A 22,149-nucleotide genomic window follows, 5' to 3' on the forward strand; every position below is an offset into this window, starting at 1 on the left:
GTACTGTTGAAATCATTGGGTTGGAAAATTGATTGTATTCAGAAATATAGCTATGTTTTAAACTAGTCACATCTGTGTGTGAACATTTAAGAAATATTAAATACCACTTGTACGGTAAAGAACTTCTCAGGTTTGTTTGTTTTTAAAGAGACTTTATTGGACATTAAATACGTTATCTTAAATTGTTTCAACATTTTTTTCCCTACAGCCTTATCCGCCATTTATGCCTCGGAGACTCACAGGACGCAGTAGATACCGATCCCAGCAGCCAATACCACCTCCCCCTTATCATCCCAGCTTACTACCATATGTGTTGTAAGTTCTTTCTTATTTTAATGAGTTCTGAATTTTAACATCCTTGACATTGTTTCTTCATGAGTATCTTCTATGTGGTATGTAATTTAGAGTGTGTTAGATACTTGTTTTTATTTAATGTTAAGGTGTTGGTGGTGTGGAACCATTTAAAGGTAAAAGACAAGCCAAGGACAAGGGAAAGGTGGGGGAAGAAGAAATTTGTGAGCTAGAAAACAGATTTATTTACCAAATCTAAAGGTAGAAAAGTTTAAAAGTTTTGCTCCTTTTACAGCTGACATCACTTGGCACCTCCTTTGATTACCCAGCCTTTGGTGCTGCTGCTTCTCTCAAAGAGAAAAAGAGAAGTTATTGATATTTCTGTACCTTAGAAATACTCTGTTAGAATTAAGTTATAACAGAAGCACTCATGAGTTAAACATAGTAGTTCTTTATTTCTCATGTAATGAAGTCCAGAAGTAGGCAATTTAGGTATGGGTTGTTTAGCGCCATAACTCTGAGGAATGGTTCTATCATCCTACAGCTTCCTCTTCATGATCCAAGGTTCTAGCCATCATGTCCGCAGTCCACTGGCAGAAATGAAAATAGGTCTGTCTACCTACCAGTCTCCTCTCAGGGATACTTTCTAGAAATTGCATGTATTATTCCTGCCAAATACAGTTGGCCAGAATTCAGTCTTGTGTCTTTAACTACCTGCTAGGAAAGCTAGGAAATGTTGTCTTTATAAGGTCATATGCCCATATTACACTATTTTGATCATTGTAGCTTTATTGTAAGTCTTAAATCAGATAGGAAAGTCTCCTAACTTAATTCTTAAAAAATAATTTTAAAGACTTTTTCATGATCCTTATAAAGTTTAAAATCAGCAAATCAGTTTCTGCTTTTAAAAAAGCTTGCTGAGGTATCAGTAGGGATTGCATGAAATCTGTACATCAGTTTGGAAGAAAATGGACTCTTCTAGTCAACTTACAGTATATTTCTCTCTTCTTTTTAAGTTTATCATAGCAGTATTTTTACAGTTTTTCTTATGCAGGTCTTAACATCTGTTTTGTTAAATTCATTCCTAATATTTAATGTGATTTTATGCTATTGTGAATGACACTTGTGTCAGTTTTTTATTAGTGAAAGCAGGTTTTGAAAGGGTTGCCGCTAATTGCAACCCTGAACATCCTTTGTCCTTGTAGCACTGGCCTTGTTCTTTCTGTTCATTGAAGTAATGTAATATATCAATGCCGGTGTTGGTTATTTTCACTGCAGATCAATGCTTCCAGTGCCACCTACAGTAGGCCCAACTTTCAGCTTTGAATTGGATGTAGAAGATGGAGAAGTAGAAAATTACGAGGTTAGTAAGTGAACTTTGAATTATTTTGGGGAGTATTATGTGCATAAAAATTTTGTTCTATTCAACTCATTCATCTAATTAAATATTATATTGTGTGACTCCTTTGTATATTTTAAGATATAAATATATTAAAAAGAAAAAAGTATTCAGCATCCTTAAGGATATTTTGTCACATACCACACAGCTCTGATAGCAAGTCATAGACTTTTGGTGCTCTATTAGAATTACATACAGCTCCTGTGAGAGAATCTAAATAAGGAAACAATGAATTATGAATAGATGTTCTCAAAATTTTTGTGGAAGCCAGAAGTGTTTGAGCCGGGTTTTTTGTTTGTTTGGGTTTTTTTTTCGACAGAGACAGAGAGGGACAGATAGGGACAGACAGACAGAAAAGGAGAGAGATGAGAAGCATCAAGTCTTCATTGTGGCACCTTCATTGTTCATTAATTACTTTCTCACATGTGCCTTGACTGGGGAGCTACAGCAGAGCAAGTGACCCTTTACTCAAGCCAGCCACCTTAGGCCCAACCCAGCAACCTGAGGGTTTCAGACCTGGGTCCTCTGCATCCCAGTTGGATGCTCTATCCACTGCGCCACCACCTGGTCAGGCTGTTTGGAGACAGACAGGAAGGGAGAAAGATACGAAGCATCAACTTGTATTAGTGGCATTTTAGTTGTTCATTGATTGTGTTAATTGACCTAAGTTTTTTATAGTATATACAAGAGAAGTATGATAGATATATATCAGCAATATTATAAATTTTATCATAATTTTACATGCTAATTATAATTTGCACCAATTAAATTTAACAATTTACTATCCTAGCATTTAGAAGGACTTAGGGGCAGTGCTGGGCAGGTAGCTCAGTTGGTGAGAGCATCATCCTGATATGCCAAGGCTGTGGGTTTGAGCCCCAGTCAGGGCACATACAAGAATCAACCATTAAATGCATAGATAAGTGAAACAACAAATTGATGTCTGTCTCTCTCCCACCTTTCCTTCTCCCTCCCCCTCTCCTATCCTCTCTCTCAAATTAATAAATTTAAAAAAGAAAAAGAAAAAAGGACTTGGGGGGACATGCATGTTCACAAAGGGAAGGCAGTTTATTTTAGATGACCCAGTTCTCCAAGTGAAGCTGTACCCAAAACAGTGTTGTGGCATCATCATATTAAAACATTTGTCACAGCATTAGTTTATATTGAGATTATTTTGAGAAATGAATTGTTCCTCTCATTGTCTGTCATCATTTCTTTGTTATCCATTCTTTTAACCCTGTGACAGCCTGTACAGGGGGAATGCACACACAAAGGGCTGCCTGATTTTAGGATAAAGCAAATAAGTAATTAGAGCAGTTGTGAAAACTTGGAGAAAGAGGCACTTGTACAAATCAGTAAACATAATAACTATATAAATTATACTGCTGAATACAATTTGGTACTAGGCAATTGTTCGATATAGAAGTATTTCAACTACTAAATCAAGAAAGAATGATAGAATATTACTATTTTGCCAGCTTTAATTAATTAGTGGATCTAGGCAGTGTTCCATCAGTGGTTACTAACATAACTAGGCTTGATGAGCTATGATTGAAATAGTCAAATCCACCAATTTATAGGAAATACAGGAGACAAGGAAACTCAAGGTAAGGTGGGGATATTCAGTCAGCAAAATTCAGACTGGGAATTTCTACAAGCCATTGACCTATTTTTTTTTAATCAGTACAAGAGTAAAAAAAGATACTTGAGACATATCAACCAGTGGTAATAAATGGATTTATTTCGATCCTGGTTTGAATAAACTATTTTTAAAAGTGTTTGAAATTAATTGAAACACCAGACATTTGACATTAAGGAAATAATAATCTTTTAGGTATGATGATGTGGTTTTATTCTTTTAAAAAGATTTTAATATTATAAAGTGGTGGTTCTCAACCTGGGGACAGTTTTATTTTCAAGAGGATATTTAGCAACATTTGGAGACACTTTTGGCTGTTACAGCTGGGTGGGGGTATTACTGGCATTTAGCAGAGATGCTGCTAAACAAGACACAGAATGCCCCTGCCCACAGTTAAATTTTATTCAGCCCAAAATATCAAAAATGCTTAAGTTGGCCCAGGCCGGTTGGCTCAGTGGTAGAGTGTCGGCCTGGCGTGCAGAAGTCCCGGGTTCGATTCCCGGCCAGGGCACACAGGAGAAGCGCCCATCTGCTTCTCCACCCCTCCCCCTCTCCTTCCTCTCTGTCTCTCTCTTCCCCTCCCGCAGTGAGGCTCCATTGGAGCAAAGATGGCCCAGGCGCTGGGGATGGCTCCTTGGCCTCTGCCCCAGGCACTAGAGTGGCTCTGGTCGCAACAGAGCGACACCCTGGAGGGGCAGAGCATTGCCCCCTGGTGGTCAGAGCGTCGCCCCCTGGTGGGCGTGCTGGGTGGATCCCGGTCGGGCACATGCGGGAGTCTGTCTGACTGTCTCTCCCCGTTTCCAGCTTCAGAAAAATACCTCCCCCCCAAAAAATGCTTAAGTTGACAGACTGTTTTAAAGATACACATGAAACTATTTTGCCAATGAAATACCATATTTTAGCTTTCTTTGAAGATAATGTGGTGTTTAGAAGTAGACATTAATAGGTACGATAAAATTAGCCATGGATTGTTAAGTCTGGGGTAAGGGCATATGAAAGTTCATTATACTGTATCTCTTCTTTTGTATATATTTAAAATTTTCCAAAATAAATGTAGTTTTGAAAACAGTACAATAGAAAAACTTTAAGAAAGATTAAAATATGTCTTTTCCATCAATAGGCCCTTTTAAACCTGGCAGAGCGACTAGGAGAGGCTAAGCCACGAGGACTGACTAAAGCAGATATTGAACAACTTCCTTCCTATCGGTTTAATCCTAACAACCACCAGTCAGAACAGACTTTGTAAGTACATTTTTTTGACATCACTAAGTTAAATTTCATTTTCAACCTTTATGGAATAAAAGCTTGAAAGTCAAAGATAACTTGATAAAGATAAGTAACCTCTATTTCATACTCTAGGCCTATATTGTCTAGTTAGGTAGCAACTAGTCACATGGGGCTGTTTAAATAAAATTAAGTTAAATTTTTATGCCTGACCTGTGGTGGCGCAGTGGATAAAGTATCGACCTGGAAATGCTGAGGTCGCCGGTTCGAAACCCTGGGCTTGCCTGGTCAAGGCACATATGGGAGTTGATGCTTCCAGCTCCTACCCCCCTTCTCTCTCTCTGTCTCTCCTCTCTCTCTCTCCCTTTCCTCTCTAAAAAATGAATAAATAAATTTTAAAAAATTAAGTTAAATTTTTTAGCAGAGCTAGCTAATGACGCTGTATTGGAAGACAAGGAACATTTCTATCACTTCAGAAAGTTACGTTGGACAGTGCTGTTGGATTTTTTAGGTTGCCTGGAAATTGTATGGCTTCTAATTCAAACTACAGTATTTTATATATGATTAAAAACTCTCATTAGGACCTACAGCAGTAGATTGTCAGCCCAGGGTGTGGAAGTCCTGGGTTCAATTCCCGGCCAGGGCACACAGGAGAAGCACCCATCTGCTTCATCTTTCCCCCTCTTCTTTCTCTCTCTCTCTCTCTCTTCCCCTCCTGCAGCCAAGGCTCCATGGGAGCAAAGTTGGCCTGGGCACTGAGGATGGCTCCATGGCCTCTGTCTCAGGCACTAGAATGGCTCCGGTTGCAGCAGAGCAATGCCCCAGATGTGCCGAGCATCGCCCTCTGGTAGGCATGACGGGTGAATCCTGGTCGAGCACATTCAGGAGTCTGTCTCTCTGCCTCCCCGTTTCTTCGGAAAAGTACAAAAAAAAACCCCAACTCTCATTAAACTTACAGTTTTTACCTAAAGATTCTGCTTATTATATTATCTTCTTGATAGCAACTCTCCTGAGATAGAATTTGCATTTATAGTGTTTCTTGATATATTCAGAGTTTTGCAGCTATCTTCACAAGGAAATTTATACCACTTTTATCACCCCAAAAAGAAACTCCTTACCTATTAGCAGCCACTCCCCATTTTTCTTCAACCCTCTTTGCCCTGGTGCAAACTCCCACTAACTTTATTTTCATATATTTGCCTGTTCTGGGCATTTTATGTAAATCAGACCATAATATATATGGCCTTGAGTCTAGTATCTTTCACTTAGCTTATGTTCAAGTGTTCAAGGTACATCATGTCCTAACTTGTATCAGTATTTCACTCTTTTTTTTTTTTTTTAATTCTTAAGTGAGAAATGGGGAGGCAAAGAGACAGACTGTCACATGTGCCCAACAGGGATCCACCTGGCAAGCCCACTAGGGGATGATGCTTTGCCCATCTGGGGCCGTTGCAACCAGAGCCATTCTAGTGCCTGAGGCGAAGCCATGGAGCTGTCCTCAGCGCCCAGGCCAGCTTGTTCCAGTGGAGCCTTGGCTGCAGGAGGGGAAGAGAGAGACAGAGAGGAAGGAGAGGGGGAAGGGTGGAAAAGCTGATGGGTGCTTCTCCTGTGTGCCCTGACTGGGAATCGAACCCAGGACTTCCACATAATGGGCCACCACTCTACCACTGAGCCTACTGGCCAGAGCCTCACTCTTTTTTATGATGGAATAATTTTCTGTTGTATAGATATACCAGATATTGTTATTCTTTTTCCTCAGTTGGTGGACATTTGGGTTGTTTCCGCATTTTGGCTGGTATTAATAATACTGCCATGAACATTCAAGTACAGATTTCCCTTGCTCCAAAATAAGAGTGTTCCTGTGAAACCTTTCATAAGCCAAAATGGTATAAAGTGAAGAAACAATTGTTACTAATTTATATGGATTTTTTTTTTTTTTGGTATTTTCTGAAGCTGGAAACAGGGAGGCAGTCAGACAGACTCCCGCATGTGCCCGACTGGGATCCACCCGGCACTGGGATCCACCCGGCACGCCCACCAGGGGGCAATGCTCTGTCGTGACCAGAGCCACTCTAGCGCCTGGGGCAGAGGCCAAGGAGCCATCCCCAGCACCCGGGCCATCTTTTGCTCCAATGGAGCCTCGGTTGCGGGAGAGGAAGAGAGAGACAGAGAAGAAGGAGGGGGGGTGGGGTGGAGAAGCAGATGGGCGCCTCTCCTGTGTGCCCTGGCCAGGAATCGAACCCAGGACTCCTGCACGCCAGGCCGACGCTCTACCGCCGAGCCAACCAGCCAAGGCCTATGGAACTTTTTTTGATCATTCACAGCTCAAAAAAAAAATTACCAAATTATATTTTAAAAAATGTAAAACCGGCCTGACCTGTGGTGGCGCAGTGGATAAAGCGTCGACCTGGAAATGCTGAGGTCGCCGGTTCGAAACCCTGGGCTTGCCTGGTCAAGGCACATATGGGAGTTGATGCTTCCAGCTCCTCCTCCCCTTCTCTCTCTCTGTCTCTCCTCTCTCTCTCTCTCTCTCTCTCTCTCTCTCTCTCTCCCTCTCCTCTCTAAAATGAATAAATTAAAAAAAAAAGTAAAACCTAAAATAACACTAACATGCAGTATAAGCAAGAATGATATGATAAATATATAACCTGTATAAAGTTAAACTAATGTATGTACAGTGTAGTTTAACTTACCAGAATGGGAAGGCTGAGAGTACTCTGCACTGGCTAAGAGGTGGTGCTGATGGAGTGTTGGGCCGAGTTATTGGGGAAGAGAGGTGGGAGGTACAGGAGACTGGGGTGTAAGATAGAGGAAGAAGGTCATCTGTGAACATGGCATTATTTATTGTCTGACTTCATCATGGGAGGCAGGTCACTCACATCTACACCTTCGGTCATCAGGGTTTGTTATTTGCCTTGGCTGATGCCTGGAAGGCTTGAAAAACAAGCTTAGCCTCGTGGATTTTTCTATCATACAATTCTTTGTAGGCATTCAAAACATCCTACAGGCCCTGGCCGGTTGGCTCAGCAGTAGAGCGTTGGCCTGGCATGCGGGGGACCCAGGTTCGATTCCCGGCCAGGGCACACAGGAGAAGCGCCCATTTGCTTCTCCACACCCCCCCCCCTCTGTCTCTCTCTTCCCCTCCCGCAGCGGAGGCTCCATTGGAGCAAAGATGGCCCGGGCGCTGGGGATGGCTCCTTGGCCTCTGCCCCAGGCGCTAGAGTGGCTCTGGTCGCAGCAGAGTGACGCCCCAGAGGGGCAGAGCATCGCCCCCTGGTGGGCAGAGCATCGCCCCCGGTGGGTGTGCCGGGTGGATCCCAGTCGGGTGCATGTGGGAGTCTGTCTGACTGTCTCTCCCCGTTTCCAGCTTCAGGGGAAAAAAAAAATATCCTACAAACCTGCCTGAAACCTAGTGTTCTTTCAAAGTTAAAGTCACACTTTTCTGCAATCATTGCGGCACTGTCAGTCATATTGAAAATCTCATACAAAGCCTTCATGTTCAGTGCCTGGATGACTTGGCTTTCGGCCTTTCACTGTGGTTTGGTTTCATTACGTAACCTTTCTTCATGCAATTACATCAGCTTTTCAGAACCAATAATAATATTGGCACCTTTCAGAATTCTTTCACTCTGCATGTAAATAGTGTGAATGGTGAATGAAGGCAAGCTCAGCACATGCACAGAGTCTTTTTTTGTTCACTCCGATCTGAACACTTAATTATGTCTAGTTTTACACCAAGCATCCTTATAAACTCTCTTATATACCTTAGGGCAGTGGTCCCCACCCCCGGGCCGCGGACTGATACTGGTCCGTGGGCCATTTGGTACCGGTCCGCAGAGAAGGAATAAATAACTTACATTATTTCCATTTATTTATATTTAAGTCTGAACGATGTTTTATTTTTTTTTAAATGATGAGATTCCCTCTGTTACATCCGTCTAAGACTCACTTTTGATGCTTGTTTAGGTCATGTGATACATTTATCTGTCTCACCATAAAGGCAGGTCCGTGAAAATATTTTCTGACATTAAACCGGTCCGTGGCCCAAAAAAGGTTGGGGACCACTGCCTTAGGGCACATCTTGCCAACATGTACAAAATAAATCAAGGTAAAGCACAGATGCTCACAGACACATTTCAAAGCTATGGCCTGATTGTGAGGTGCTAAGTGTAGTTTTTGGGAAAGGAACTTGGCAGTGCCCCTCTTGATGCCTGGGGTGCTTGCTGTAAAACAAATGCGTAACGCTTATTTTGCTTTTCACTTTTTTCCCCATTTTTTTTCATAAAAGCAGAATTTCCCCTCTGATTTATCTCAGTTAGCAAAAACAGGTAATGTAGGTCTTTAATAAAAGCAGGATGGCATAATGCTAACTTTTAAAAAGTGGGCCATACCTGTGTAGTTTTTCTGTGGATATGCTCTGATTTCTCTTGGGTACCTAGATGTATTGGATCCTGTGGTAACTTTAACTTATGATTTTGAGAACTTTCAGTTTTTCTAACGTGGCTACAGTTTCATTTTCACCAGCATGTTCAAGGTTTTAATTTCTACATCCTCATCAATGCCTATTATTGTCTGTCTTTTTTATTCTAGCCAACCTAGTGGGGGTGAGGTGGTATCTCATTGATGTTTTGATTTCCATTTCCCAGATGGTTAATGATTTTTGAGCTCCTTTACTCTCCTTTATTGACTGCTTATATCTTTGGAAAATGTCTGTTGATATTCTTTGTCCATTTTTTTTTATTGTTGAGTTGTAGAAGTTATTTCTATATTATACATGCAAGACCCTCATTCATTTTCAAAAATAGTTCCCATTCTATTAGTTGTCTGAACTTTCTTGATGGGTATCTTTCTAAGCACAGTTTTTTGGGAGGGTTTTGAAGAAGTGCCATTTATCTACCTGTTTTTGTTGTTTCTTATGCTTTTAGTATAAACTCAGAAACCTATTTTAAGATCACAAAGATTTACTTTTCTGTTTTCTTCTAAGAGTTTAATAGTTTTTACCTTTTACATGTAGGTCTTTGCTCCTTTTTTTAGGTAATCTTATATATTTTGTGGGTAAGGGCTCAAACTTTTTTTTTTCCATACCACTATCCAGTCATTCTAACATCATTTGTTGAATGTATTAACAATACCTTAAATATTAAGACTGGTTTGGATGTTAAACCAGAGATTTTCTTGATGATCTCTCTCAGTAAAGAAAAGCACTTGAGCTGAATGTCTTAACATCGTCTTTTTTTTTCCCCTTAAATTTTGTCTTAGAATTTAAATATCATTTTGGTAAGTAGTTCTGTGGGCTTCAGAATCATAACAAAATAGAAAACAACTTGGTTTTTTATGGTTAAATGAACTTTTTGCTTTTTTTAGGTGTGTGGTATGCATGTGTGATTTTGAGTCAAGGCAGCTACTTAGAGTTTTACCCTGTAACCACGAGTTCCATGCCAAGTGTGTCGACAAATGGCTTAAGGTAAAGTGATGGCATCTGTGAAGAGAACAACATTGAATTTTCTTTTTATTGAACATAGTTTTATATAGAGTAAGTCCATGGTTGGTGGAGGGTGGGTAAGGGGTAAAATTGAAACACAGCCTTCAGTATGATTTCTGAAAATGAAAAGGCCAGCAAAAATTAAATATAATCACCACTATGGCAGTGATTTGTAAAACCTGAAAATTGGTTATCTGTCCTTGATAGATAGTATATCCTAACTTTATCGTGGTATGTAGGGCCAGGCCTGGGCTTGTTAGGCCAGTTTCCTTGAAGACTTTACAAGGGGAGCTCACTGGAGATAAGTCTCTAGTACTTTTAATTCTGACCTTTTTCTCCTTTGTAGATAGTAGGGGGTGGGACAAAGGACACAAATTGTAATAGTTGTTTTGCCAGGGTTAAATTTCAGAAGCTTCTAATTTTCTTTCTTTTTTTTAATAATAGAATATGTTGTATGGGATTTTTCTAGAGTATTCTGATTGAGAGAAGATAATACTGGGTCATATAACTTCACAGTTTGGTGAGGAGGATAGATGAGCATAGATTTAAGGGAACCCAGATTAGTCCAAACTGAGTCCTAAAGGTGAAGAGTTTGAACATTTTAGAAAAAAAGCATTAAATATGCTCAGCCCTGATATGTGAGGACAGAGAAATATTAGAAAACTGCAGATTCCATGTGGCTGATAGCTAGATTGTGGAAGGGAGAGTGGCAAGAGAAGAGACAAACCTTCAGAGACTTAACCAGTGACCAGCTTATTGTGAAGTCACTGGAGTGTGAGGGAGTTTGGACTTGATCTTGAAAGAGATATGGAGGGCTATGATTGAGATTATGTTTTAGAAAGATCACTGGTCACTGTTTAGAGAATGGACTACAAGAAATAATTTCTAAGACAGGGAGATGGAATAAGGATATTCTGATTCATATGGAGAACAAATAGTGGCAATTAAATGAAAACTGAGAGTTGTCATAATAAAGAAATGAGAGTATTTGACAAATAATGGATTGTACAGAGTAAGAGAACAGGTGATGTCTGTGTTGCTGGCTTTAGCAACTCAGCAAATGGTGGTTCCATTTATTGAGATGGAGTTTTTTAAGCCAGTTAATTAAATTTATCTGAACTGGTGGTGGATAATGTTTATATGGTGAAATCAGTAAAGCCTGACCAGGCAGTGGCTCAGTGAATAGAGTGTTGACCTGGGACGCTGAGGACCCAGGTTTGAAACCCCAAAGTCTCTGGCTTGAGTGCGAGCTCACCAGCTTGGGCATGGGATCATGGACATACATGACCCCATGGTCACTGGCTTGAGCAAGGGGTCACTGGCTCAGCTGGAGCCCCCCCAGTCAAGGCATGTATGAGAAAGAAATCAGTGAACAACTAAGGTGCCACAACTACAAGATGATGCTTCTCATCTCTCCCTTCCTGTCTATCCCTCTGTCGTTCATTTAAAAAAAAAAAAAATCGCCTGACCTGTGGTGGCGCAGTGGATAAAGCATCGACCTGGAAATGCTGAGGTCGCCGGTTCGAAACCCTGGGCTTGCCTGGTCAAGGCACATATGGGAGTTGATGCTTCCAGCTCCTCCCCCTTTCTCTCTCTCTGTCTCTCTCTCCTCTCTCTCCCTCTCTGTCTCTCTCCTCTCTAGAAATGAATAAATTTTTAAAAATCAGTAAAATATAACAAAAATCAATCAGGTTATTAAGTTTTTGAGGTTTGAGGTATTTTTTTAAAGATTAAATGATTGCTTTTGTACCCTCTTAAAAGAACAAAGAATGTAAAAACTATATGGAAGTAAAAAGTGCCATTGCTTTTATTAGTATGTTTTATTATGTAAGTCACAATTCAGACAAATTTTCCCTTTTGTGTTTTAGGCAAATCGTACTTGCCCAATTTGCCGAGCTGATGCTTCAGAAGTGCATCGGGATTCAGAATGACCAACCTAATAGCACAAATGCAGTTTGGGTGTTCCTCATCACATGTATATAAGGACTATCCATTGAACTTAATCTGTGTGGCTTCCAGCCCTCCCTTTACCAAAAGGGTCAATGGACCTTTCTTTGCACTGTGTGACTTAATCAGCTATAAAAGCTTACAATTAGTCTTCATAATTATGGGATTGTTATACTAACCGTGTGATTGGAACTCCAAAGACTTTTTCTTTAGCTTAATTTTGTGTGTGCACTAACATTCCCTGGTTTTTGTGTGATCATTCCGAGTGTTGCTGCAAGATTACAGTGGACGTGATCTTTTAGCATGTGCTTTGATAAAAAGTGGTAGCTCCAGATGATATAGCAATCTACCTTATATAGAGCCTTCAGAAACTGTGAGTGGAAATGAATGCAGTGTATGGCTGACTGTTGGTGATAAATGTATCTCCATGTGTGTGAGAAAGAGTGTGTAACTACTTGTGTGAGGGCATGGTAGCTAATGTGTGTATGAGATCCTATATACCAGCATGTACCAAGAATGTGTGTGTAGTTTTAATTATGCTGCAATGTATAATCTGGTGTGTTATTTAAACAGCACTAGTACTGTACACTGGTTTTTTTTCCCCTTGTGTTTGCTGTTGCACACTGATTGCTATGGGTGCATCAATTATAAGCATTGAATACTCCATCCCCTTCCCTCCCAATGAATGGAATGAGAAAAGCCTTCCTCTGCTTCAGGCAGCTGTCACCTCTTTGTTGAAGGTCCCAAGTGGGTCACTTGAGAAAAAAAGTGTAACAGATTCTCACTCCATGAACCTGATTTTTTGATTTGTTGTGAAAACTTTTTAACTCTCCAGGTTGCTGTTTCCAAAAAGAAGGTGCAATATCATACGTCATCAGTTAGCAATATTAGCATTTCAATCAGTGATTTGAATGTTGATACTTTCTTGTTTTTTCCTTTACATTTCCAGTAAACTTCTTACAGGAAGTACTTGTGATTTTTTTTAATATTTAGATTTATAGTCTATTCTGAAGATATTTGAGTAATATATTTGTAAGAATACCACTGGTCCCAGGAAGTCTTACTTCCTTGACTTCCACCAGAACAAAATCTGTTCGCTGACTCAGCTTGACTTCTGGTATGTGTCCTTTGTTCAAGTTCCCATAGAGAACTAAGTTGTTCTAAGAAAACTGTATTTCTGTTTTTGTTAATTCACCTACCCAGCTCCAATTCTGAAAGTTGTCTAGTTCTCTCAGTAAATGTGCTTCTCATCAAACTCATTTCCAGGATGGATCAAGTGCTGTGACAGCTCGAGTTCCTTAGACCTGATGTACTTGATATTTTATTGCTTTTCTTTTCATTTTGTTTGAATGAGAAAAATTTAATATAACAGATGTCCAGAATACTTGCAGTATAAATGAAGATTTGATTTTTGTATAAAAAAAATAATGCTGTAAAACAGGAATTGACCTTCATTTAGTTGATCTGAAATACTTCAATACATAGCTATGTGGGTTTTTTTTTTAAAATAGATTCATTGAGCATAATGCAAATTGTTTCAGTTCGGTTTTCCTGCAGTGTATGATTCCTCACTCATTCTCTCTGTGTTCACGTCTGCCTCTTTCCTGCACTTGATGTTATTGCTGCGCGGTAGCACAAGCTGTGCAATTCCAGTCAGGACTGTGATGTTTGCTGCCTGCCTCACTCAACTTTCAGCTGGCTCTGTGTTGGTTTTCTATTCAGACAGTGTTAACTACTTATTACTGCCATGCTACTTGCCTTCCCTCGAAGTCTCTACAAGCTCATCACAGCTTAGAGTTCAGTAAAGTCAATTTACACAGAAGCACAATTTTGCCCTTTTCTAGACACTGTTGCCTCTTTCTCATCATACAAATAGGATTTTGCATACTTTGTTTGCCACAATATCTGTCAGTGCATCGTAAATACATCTAAACAGTGGTAAATGCACATGTTACTTTTAAATCATTAGGACATCCCCACCTATTCCTGATAACTGTTTGTTAAAGACCAAAATTATTGGCATAATAATCAGCTACATTACAAATCACGTATAGTTTCATCTTAATTTTTTTTAATTAAAAAATCATGTTTAAAATGGCAAAAGCCCATCCTATACATAGACTCTTTTTATAGCTGCAAAAAATTTATATCTGTACAGATCTAACATAACACTACTACACTCAGTAATCGTTTTATTGAAGCATGCAAGTAAAGCACTTTTTCTAATTTATATAGATAACTAATTAACAAGGCACATTGTACTAATGACTAGGAAAAGTAGCTCTTTCTTCCCTCTGACGATGAATTCTTGTCATAATATCCCTTTCCCAATAAATTTTTGAGAGGCAGTTGGCAATTTAGAAGGCAGCAGGTCTATTTTGGTAAAATTTTGAATTGTTGCACTCTTGTGACTGATCTCTTTTTAGGAATGTCTTTTCTTTGCATGGGCTCTTAGAGATGTGTGCACACATGCTTATTAAGTGGTTAGTACATATTAGGAGTATACATGCATGTGTTCTGAACCAGCTCAGACTAGCCACAGTGAGCAGCCTTATGGCTAGAAAAAAAGAGAAAGAACAGTTGATTCGTGCCCAGCTGTTGTCATCTTGGGTTATGCAATAGATAGCAGGCAGATGTTGGCTTTTTGCCTTCTTCCTCTTTCCTTCTAAAGCAAGATTGGCTTTACCATCTTAACTCTGCTGTGGGGTTTTGTTTGGGGTTTTGTTGTTGTTGTTTTGTGGTTTTTTTATTTGTTTTTTTTGTGGGGGGTTTTTGCCAGCCTCCCCCACCCCACTCCCAAACAGAACAAAACAAAAAATAAGTCAAGGCCGCCAGGTATCAAGATTTCATTAGGATTTTCTGTTTTGAATTTTTTTGAGCAAAATATGAAAAATGTGGAAGCATATTTAGATTTTATACACTCTCTTGAAAGTGATTTAAGATTCTTAAATTTGGGCCTCTTAAATATTTTGAATGAGATCTATAACTCACTTATGAGAGTATTTTTCATAGATATCATTAGGCCTTCATTAGGAAGCTATTTTCCCTGTTTGATACATTGGGTTACCTCATTTTCCTGTTTGTTTCAGATTATGAAAACTTACAGGGGCGTTTTTTGGAATCATTTGCTGAGTCATTTTCTCAAATCATATTCCATTGTATCAGTTAACATAGTTTTAAATGTATGTATTATAAATATCTATAACCAAATCATTTGAAGGCTTGATAAATTTTTAACAAAGTTTGTACATTTTTTATGAAAGTTACTAGTAATGCTTTACTAAGTAGTGCAATGAATTTTTATTTTTAATCCCTGTGCCCAATTTTGGAGTTGAGAGGGTTGTTGGTAATAAATGTATGATGTACACTTAAAACATTTTGTTGTGTTTCATCCTGTGTTAGGAAAGAGTAGGGGTTGTGTGTGCTTGGAGTGAGAAGTATTGGGGATTCCAGCAGGAAGATAGAGCTGTTGATACTAGTTGCCAGATTTAATTTTTAGACTATAATCCAGATTTTATTTCTACATTTGTGTAAACATCTTAGAAACACAAAGCAATTAGCATTATAACATACATGATTATAGCTTCAAAAAGGCCAAAAAGATAGCCCAGTTAGCAACACATGTGGCATAAGCTTATTAAATGGTAGAGAAACATAAGTACGTGACAGTTTCTTTCAGAATATGTTAAGTGTAAGATGCCCGAAATGAGATTACAGCATATAATTGGGGATATTTGACTGTATTAGTGACAGCTTATATTCAATTTACTGTCAACATAATAACAGGAAGAGCAGCTTCTTGTCATTTTTAAATACATGTTTGTGTAATTCCTTTGACTAAAAAAGAAAATAAAAGCCATTATTTATGTATATGCTGTGTTACTTGAGAAGAAAGTAGAAACAAAATCCAAAAATTTGCGATTAAATAACATTCCAATTCTTTCTACCTCTGAGGAAGCAGTCATTCTTTGCTTGAGGGAAGGGAATGCCATCTGGCTGGCTTCGGTATCCAGCTGACAGGAGCATTCAGGAAAGTAACTTGAGTCCTGATTGTTTCCTTCATTTTTGTAGCATATTTGAAGGAGTATTTGTGTTGGACCTTGAATGTCTTAAGAAACCCAAAACTTGCACTGTCTTATAGCTGAGGAATTTACTGCTCAGTAAGTATCTCTGCGCTCTTCCACATCTCCCTGACTCTGATGAGAGGTGTCTAGAAGTGAGCACAGGCCAGGGGGAGCATTTAAAGGCCAGTTCTCTTTTCTTCTTCTTTGGTGGTGGCAGCCCTGGGTCCTAAGTCACTTACCTGGAAGAGAGCTATTTTAGACTCTCAGCAGGTATTTTTTGAGAGACGGGTCCTTAAGTAAGATGTGAAAGGTGGACTGTTTCTCAGGTCTTATCTTCACCAATTTATTGCCCCCTTTTACAAGTTTTCCATTTCACTCATACTATGGTTTGATATATTAAACCTTAAGTAAATACACCAATTAAACATCTCTTGCTACTATTATTTGTAATAGATCAGCTCATAAGACCTGACATGCACCAGAGAATACAGTTCTTGTGAATGTTTGTGGTCAGACCACTGCCAAATGTTTCAGGTCTTTTGTGCTTCAGACTAACGAACTGTATAGACAGTGCTTATCCAATAGAAGTATAATTAACCAAATACATAATTTAAAATCTTTTAGTGGTCACAGTAAAAATACAAAGAGCCCTGGCCAGATAACTCAGTTGCTGGTTCAATCCCTAGTCAGGCACATACAGGAACAATGATTGATGTTTCTGTTTCTTTTTCTCCCTCTTTAAAATAATGAAAAAATTAAAATTAACTCATTTAAAGTAAAAAGAAAGTGTTGTGCCACAAATATTTCAATATGTGATCAGTATTAAAAGTTGAGATATTTTTGTTCTTATCAGGTCTTTGAAATTTAGTGTATGAATTACATTTACAGCCCTGGCAAGAGAGCTTTTTTGGTTAGAGCATCATCCCAAAGTGCAGAGGTTGCCAGTTCAATTCCCAGTCAGAGCACATACAGGAACAGATTGATGTTTCTGTCTCTCTCTCGCCCTCTCCCTTCCTTCCTAAAGTCAGTAAAATAAACATTTAAGAGGAAAAGTTTATTTTTAAAAATTACATTTACTGTACATTTCAATTTGTACTAGCAACACTTAAAATGCTTAAACACCCACGTATGAATAGTGGCCAGCATGTTGGATGGAATAGGTTTAGGATGAGAGTGCCAGGTTAGCTGGTTTCCAAAGAATTGAATATTATTCTTGATACTCCTAGACTTAATTTTGTAATTGTATGCCTTGATAAAACACAGTATGATAGAAGTATTTTACTTTTTGTATAGTTGACTAGAACTTGCTATATTCCATGTGTAAATAATACATAAAAAGCAGACTTAGTTGCTGTGAACATCATATATAACTAGCTGTCCTTGTTTGCTAGATTTCCTAATCTGACATTTGCTTAGCACATTCAGAATTTACAGTTATTTAAATGTTAGGTGTTTTAATTTTAATGAGAGAGGAAAGGAGAAAGATACAGGAACATGGAGCTATTCCTGTAGGTGCCCTGACCGAGGATTGAACAAGCAACCTCTATGTTTTAGGATGATGCTCTTACCAACCAAGCATTCCAGCCAAGGCATGCACAGCTTTTTAAATGATTGACTTGCCAATCAGAAAATGACATTCTGAAGAACTGAGCCAGAAACTTTAAACCCTCATTCCTATTAAGGTGCTCTACAGGGCAGCCTTTTCATATGGCTCTGCCTCCCAATCTGGCAGGCAGGAATTGTAGGAATAAGAAAGACTAGATTTTTTTAAAAAGTCAACATAGTGACAGCCAGGGATACGGAGTTCACCAGTCTGAAAATGTGCTGCACAATCAGTTATGTTTCCCACTGCAGAGAGGAAGTAAGTTGTTTGGAATGAAGGAATCCATATTCCATTTAAATGTCTGGTCCTTGGAAACAAAGTATAGTGGTTGGTTAATAAAAGGACCTATAATATTGTCCAACTTTCTTGGAAGTTTTAATTATCTGATAAGTTCCAAACATGCTATGATACATGTCTGACAATGCAAACTTAATCACAGGAATAATATTTCTGTAGTCATTGCAAGCAATATGGTATCCACATGTATTTGATATTTTTTTCTCCCCTTCGGGTTTTGGACATATTAATACTGGACTTTAAATCGAGGAAAAGAACCTTATCTAACAAAATAAGGTCAGCCTAGCTGAGGAAAAACACACTACTGTTTTTGGCAATTCAGAATGCACTGGTTTTGACAGGAGTAAGGAGGAAAATAGATCGCATTACTGTAATCCCAGAATATCTAAAAGAAACTTGGATCATCGAATTCAAGCTCCTTGATTTTAGTGAGAGAAAGAAACCAGACAGGAAAATGTAAGTTCAGAATCCATTTCTGTTGCCCACAGAATAAGAGATTCGAGTCCTTCCTCATTGCCCCAGGCTACTCGACTGGCTTTTATTGAGCACCAGCTTTATGCCAGGCAGCTTCAGACTCAGGAGATCAGATCTTTTGTGTATTAGTTTCCTAGGGCTCCCATATCAATTTTGGTGGCTTAGAAGAAATTTATTCTCAGAGAACTAGATGTTAAAAGTCCAAAATCAATGGCTGGTTCTCTCTGAAGGCTGAGGACTTGTTCCGTGTTTCTCCTTGAAATTTTTTGGTTTGTAGACACATAACTCCAGTCTCTTCCTGTGTCTACCATGTGTCTTCACATCTCCCATGTGGGTGTTTTTTTCAACTGAATGGAACTGAGTGGCCAACATAGAGGTCAGCTGCAGGGTCACCTTAGTACAATGGTCGGAAAACTCAGTCAACAGAGCCAAATATCAACAGTACAACGATTGAAATTTCTTTTGAGAGCCACATTTTTTAAACTTAAACAATATAGATAGGTACATTCCTTATCTAGGTAGCGCCCGCAGGTGGTATTTTGCAGCCGCATGTGGCTTGCGTGCTGCAGTTTGCCGACCAGGGCTTGTTAGAAGCCAGATATGTACTATCTCAGCAAATCGTCTGAATCTGTTCCAACAAAGGAACTCAAAAGTCCAATAAGAATTTCTTATTGGGAAGCATGACCAAAATAATTTGGATCTGAAAAATGTTGGCGAGACTCGTTCCTTTATCTTTAGTTCATTGCTACAGCCAAGAATAAACCAGTGAGCTTTTGCAAATTGACTCATAGTAGTGCAGTTTTCTAGTTTATTAGGAAATGTACTATAAGATAAAGCAATTATTGCCTGACCGGGCAGTGGCGCAGTGGATAGAGCGTCGGACTGGGATGCGGAAGACCCAGGTTCGAGATTCCGAGGTCGCCAGTTTGAGCGAGGGCTCATCTGTTTTGAGCAAAAGCTCACCAGCTTGAGACCAAGGTCGCTGGCTTGAGCAAGGGGTTATTTGGTCTGCTGAAGGCCCGCTGTCAAGGCACGTATGAGAAGGCAATCAGTGAACAATTAAGGTGTTGCAATGTGCAACGAAAAACTAATGATTGATGCGTCTCATCTCTCCATGCCTGTCTGTCCCTGTCTATTTCTCTCTCTGACTCTCTGTCTCTGTAAAAAAATAAATAAATAAAATAAAATAAGTTATCAATGTTTTTAAAAGGACGATGAGTAAAGGGAATTAATCTGCAACCTGTGTTTCAGATGTACAGTTTGATTCATGATGGTTCCTTTGTTGAATCAAAATATGATTAATCTTGAAAAAAACATGAAAAGTGAAAGAAGTCAGATAAAAGGCCACATACTGTATGATTCTATTTATGTAAAATGCCAAAAAGCAAATCTATGAAGACAGGAAGTAGATTAGAGGCAGATTAGGGCAGAGGAGATAGGAACAAGGTTGAGAGGGTGACTACTAAGGAGTATAGGTTTTTGACAGAGAATGGAGACATTCTGGAATTGTGATAGAAGCAAAATCCTGTGTATGTTGAAAGCCATTCAATATACTGGCTTTGAATATAGTGGCTGAATGGTATAGTATGTGAACTATATCTTAAAGCTGTTTTTAAAAACATGACGCATCCACCAGAATGTTTCTAATTTTTAAAAATTAACTACTTGGCGCGGCTCTCCGCTATCCTGAAAGGGATACATACAGCATTGTTCTCAGTTCCCATGTAACTTAAAGGGAAAGTTTCACAATGTCTGGAGCCCTTGATGTCCTGCAAATGTAGGAGGAGGATGTCCTCAAACTCCTTGCAGCAGGAACCCACTTAGGTGGCACCGGCCTTGACTTCCAAATAGAACAGTACATCTACAAAAGGAAAAGTGATGGTGCCTATATCATAAATCTGAAGAGAACCTGGAGAAGCTTCTGCTGGCAGCTCGTGCCATTGTTGCCACTGTAAACCCTGCTGATGTGAATGCCATGTCATCCAGGAACACGGTCCAGCAAGCTGTGCTGAAGTTTGCTGCTTCCACTGTGGCCACTGCTATTGCTGGCTGCTTCACTCCTCGAACCTTCACTAACCAGGTGCAGGCAGCCTCCCAGGAGCTGACTTCAGGTGGTTGCTGATCCCAAGGGCTGACCGCCAGCCTCTCACAGAGGCGTCTTGTGTTAACCTGCCTGACATTCCTCTAACACACTCTCCTCTGCACTATGTGGACATTGCCATCAAGTAGAGCAAAAGGGCTGACTGAGTGGATCTGATGTGGTGGATGCTGGCCTGGGAAGTTCTGTGTCTGCATGGCACCAGCTGCTGTGAACACCCATAGGAGGTCATGCCTGATCTTTACTTCTACAGAGATTCCTGAGAGACTGAAAAGGAAGAGCAGGCTGCTACTGAAAAGGCTGTGACCAAGGAGGAATTTCAGGGTGAATGGACTGCTCCAGCTCCCGAGTTCACTGCTGCTCAGCCTGAGGTCGCAAACTGGTCTGAAGGCGTGCAGGTGCCCTCTGTGCCTGTTCAGTTTCCTACTGAAGACTGGTCTGCAGCCCCCACTGCTCAGGCTACTGAGTGGGTAGCAACAACCACTGAGTGGTCTTCAGCTGTTCTTCCACAGACTCTTAACAGAATGGAAATAAGAGTGACAAAAAATAAACAGTTTCTATAAAAAATAAAAATAGATAAACAATACCATGTGTTGTTGAGTATATTAAAACAACTGGAATTGTCATATGCTGTTGATAGGAATATAAATTGGAAACCTGCTAGATGTTATCTATTAAAGTGAAGCATACCCTGTAACCCAGTAATTCTTAGGTATGTACCCAACAGAAACGCATACACCAAAAGGCATATACAAGAATGTAGCAAACGATCATAGCTCCAACTGGAAACAAGTTGAATTTTTTTTTTAAGTGAGAGACGGGGATATAGTGGGGCAGACTCCCCACATGTGCCCTGACTGGGATCCACCTGGCAACTCTGGCATCAATGCTCAGGTACTGAGCTATTTTTTGTGCCTGAGGCTTATGTGCTCTAAGGGAACTATTCTCAACGCCGGGGGGTGGGGGGGGGGGCGCTTGAACCAATCAAGCCACTGGCTGTGGGAGGGGAAGAGGGAGAGGAGGGGGAAGTGGGGAGAAGCTTCTGTGTTCCCTGATCGGGAATCGAACCTGGGGCGTTCATACACTGGCCAGTGCTCTCTCCACTGAGCCACCAGCCAGGGCCACAAATTGAATTTTTATCAACTCTTAAGTTGTTAAATTATGATATTTTATATTTTATACAGCAAAGAGAAGGAACTAAACTACACAGAGCAACATGGACAAATCTCAACAAATAAAATGAGTGAGACAAAAGAATACCTACTGATTATTCCAATTATAGAAAGTTCAAAAAACAAGTAAAATGTCTATGCTATGAGATGTCATGATCGTAGTTGTCCTCAGCAGGGACTGTAGTGACTGAAAGGAGCAATGGGGACAAAGGGGCCTCTGGGCTGTCAGTTTTCTGTTGATCTCTGCTTGACTGTACAAGTGGTTCAGTTTGAGAGGTTTATTGTGCTCTATAGTTGTACTCCATGACCCATTTTAAAGAACTACACCTATACAAAGTGTGCAGGCAAATGAGTTTTTGTCATCTTAAAGGAGCCATACCAGGTGCATGGATAATCTCGCCAATGTTGCATTACATAAAACCTAAACAAGCTCCCCAAATCAAACACTTCCTGGATTCC

General features: G+C 39.7%; 2 protein-coding genes and 1 pseudogene across 13 annotated transcripts in view; all 3 read left to right on the forward strand.

Moving 5' to 3' along the window:
• Positions 1-15,739, forward strand: part of RNF38 (ring finger protein 38) — a 153,474-nt gene extending 137,735 nt beyond the window's left edge. For 7 of the 12 annotated variants that reach the window (XM_066256759.1, XM_066256761.1, XM_066256762.1 and 4 more), the window contains 5 exons: positions 209-315; positions 1,570-1,654; positions 4,450-4,571; positions 9,918-10,017; positions 11,904-15,734. In XM_066256759.1, coding sequence (XP_066112856.1) covers positions 209-315; positions 1,570-1,654; positions 4,450-4,571; positions 9,918-10,017; positions 11,904-11,966 — 477 coding nt within the window. In that variant the 3' untranslated portion in view covers positions 11,967-15,734. Of the gene's footprint in view, positions 1-208; positions 316-1,569; positions 1,655-4,449; positions 4,572-9,917; positions 10,018-11,903 lie in introns of all 12 variants that reach the window. The other 5 variants (XM_066256758.1, XM_066256765.1, XM_066256766.1 and 2 more) reach the window with 2 other exon arrangements.
• The window catches only part of GNE (glucosamine (UDP-N-acetyl)-2-epimerase/N-acetylmannosamine kinase), a 153,758-nt gene that overhangs the window by 36,159 nt on the left and 95,450 nt on the right, over positions 1-22,149 (forward strand). The window lies entirely within an intron of this gene.
• Positions 15,993-21,081, forward strand: LOC136322207 (small ribosomal subunit protein uS2 pseudogene; annotated as a pseudogene).

Source organism: Saccopteryx bilineata, chromosome 2 (genome assembly GCF_036850765.1).
Source record: "Saccopteryx bilineata isolate mSacBil1 chromosome 2, mSacBil1_pri_phased_curated, whole genome shotgun sequence".
NCBI classification, from domain to species: domain Eukaryota; kingdom Metazoa; phylum Chordata; class Mammalia; order Chiroptera; family Emballonuridae; genus Saccopteryx; species Saccopteryx bilineata.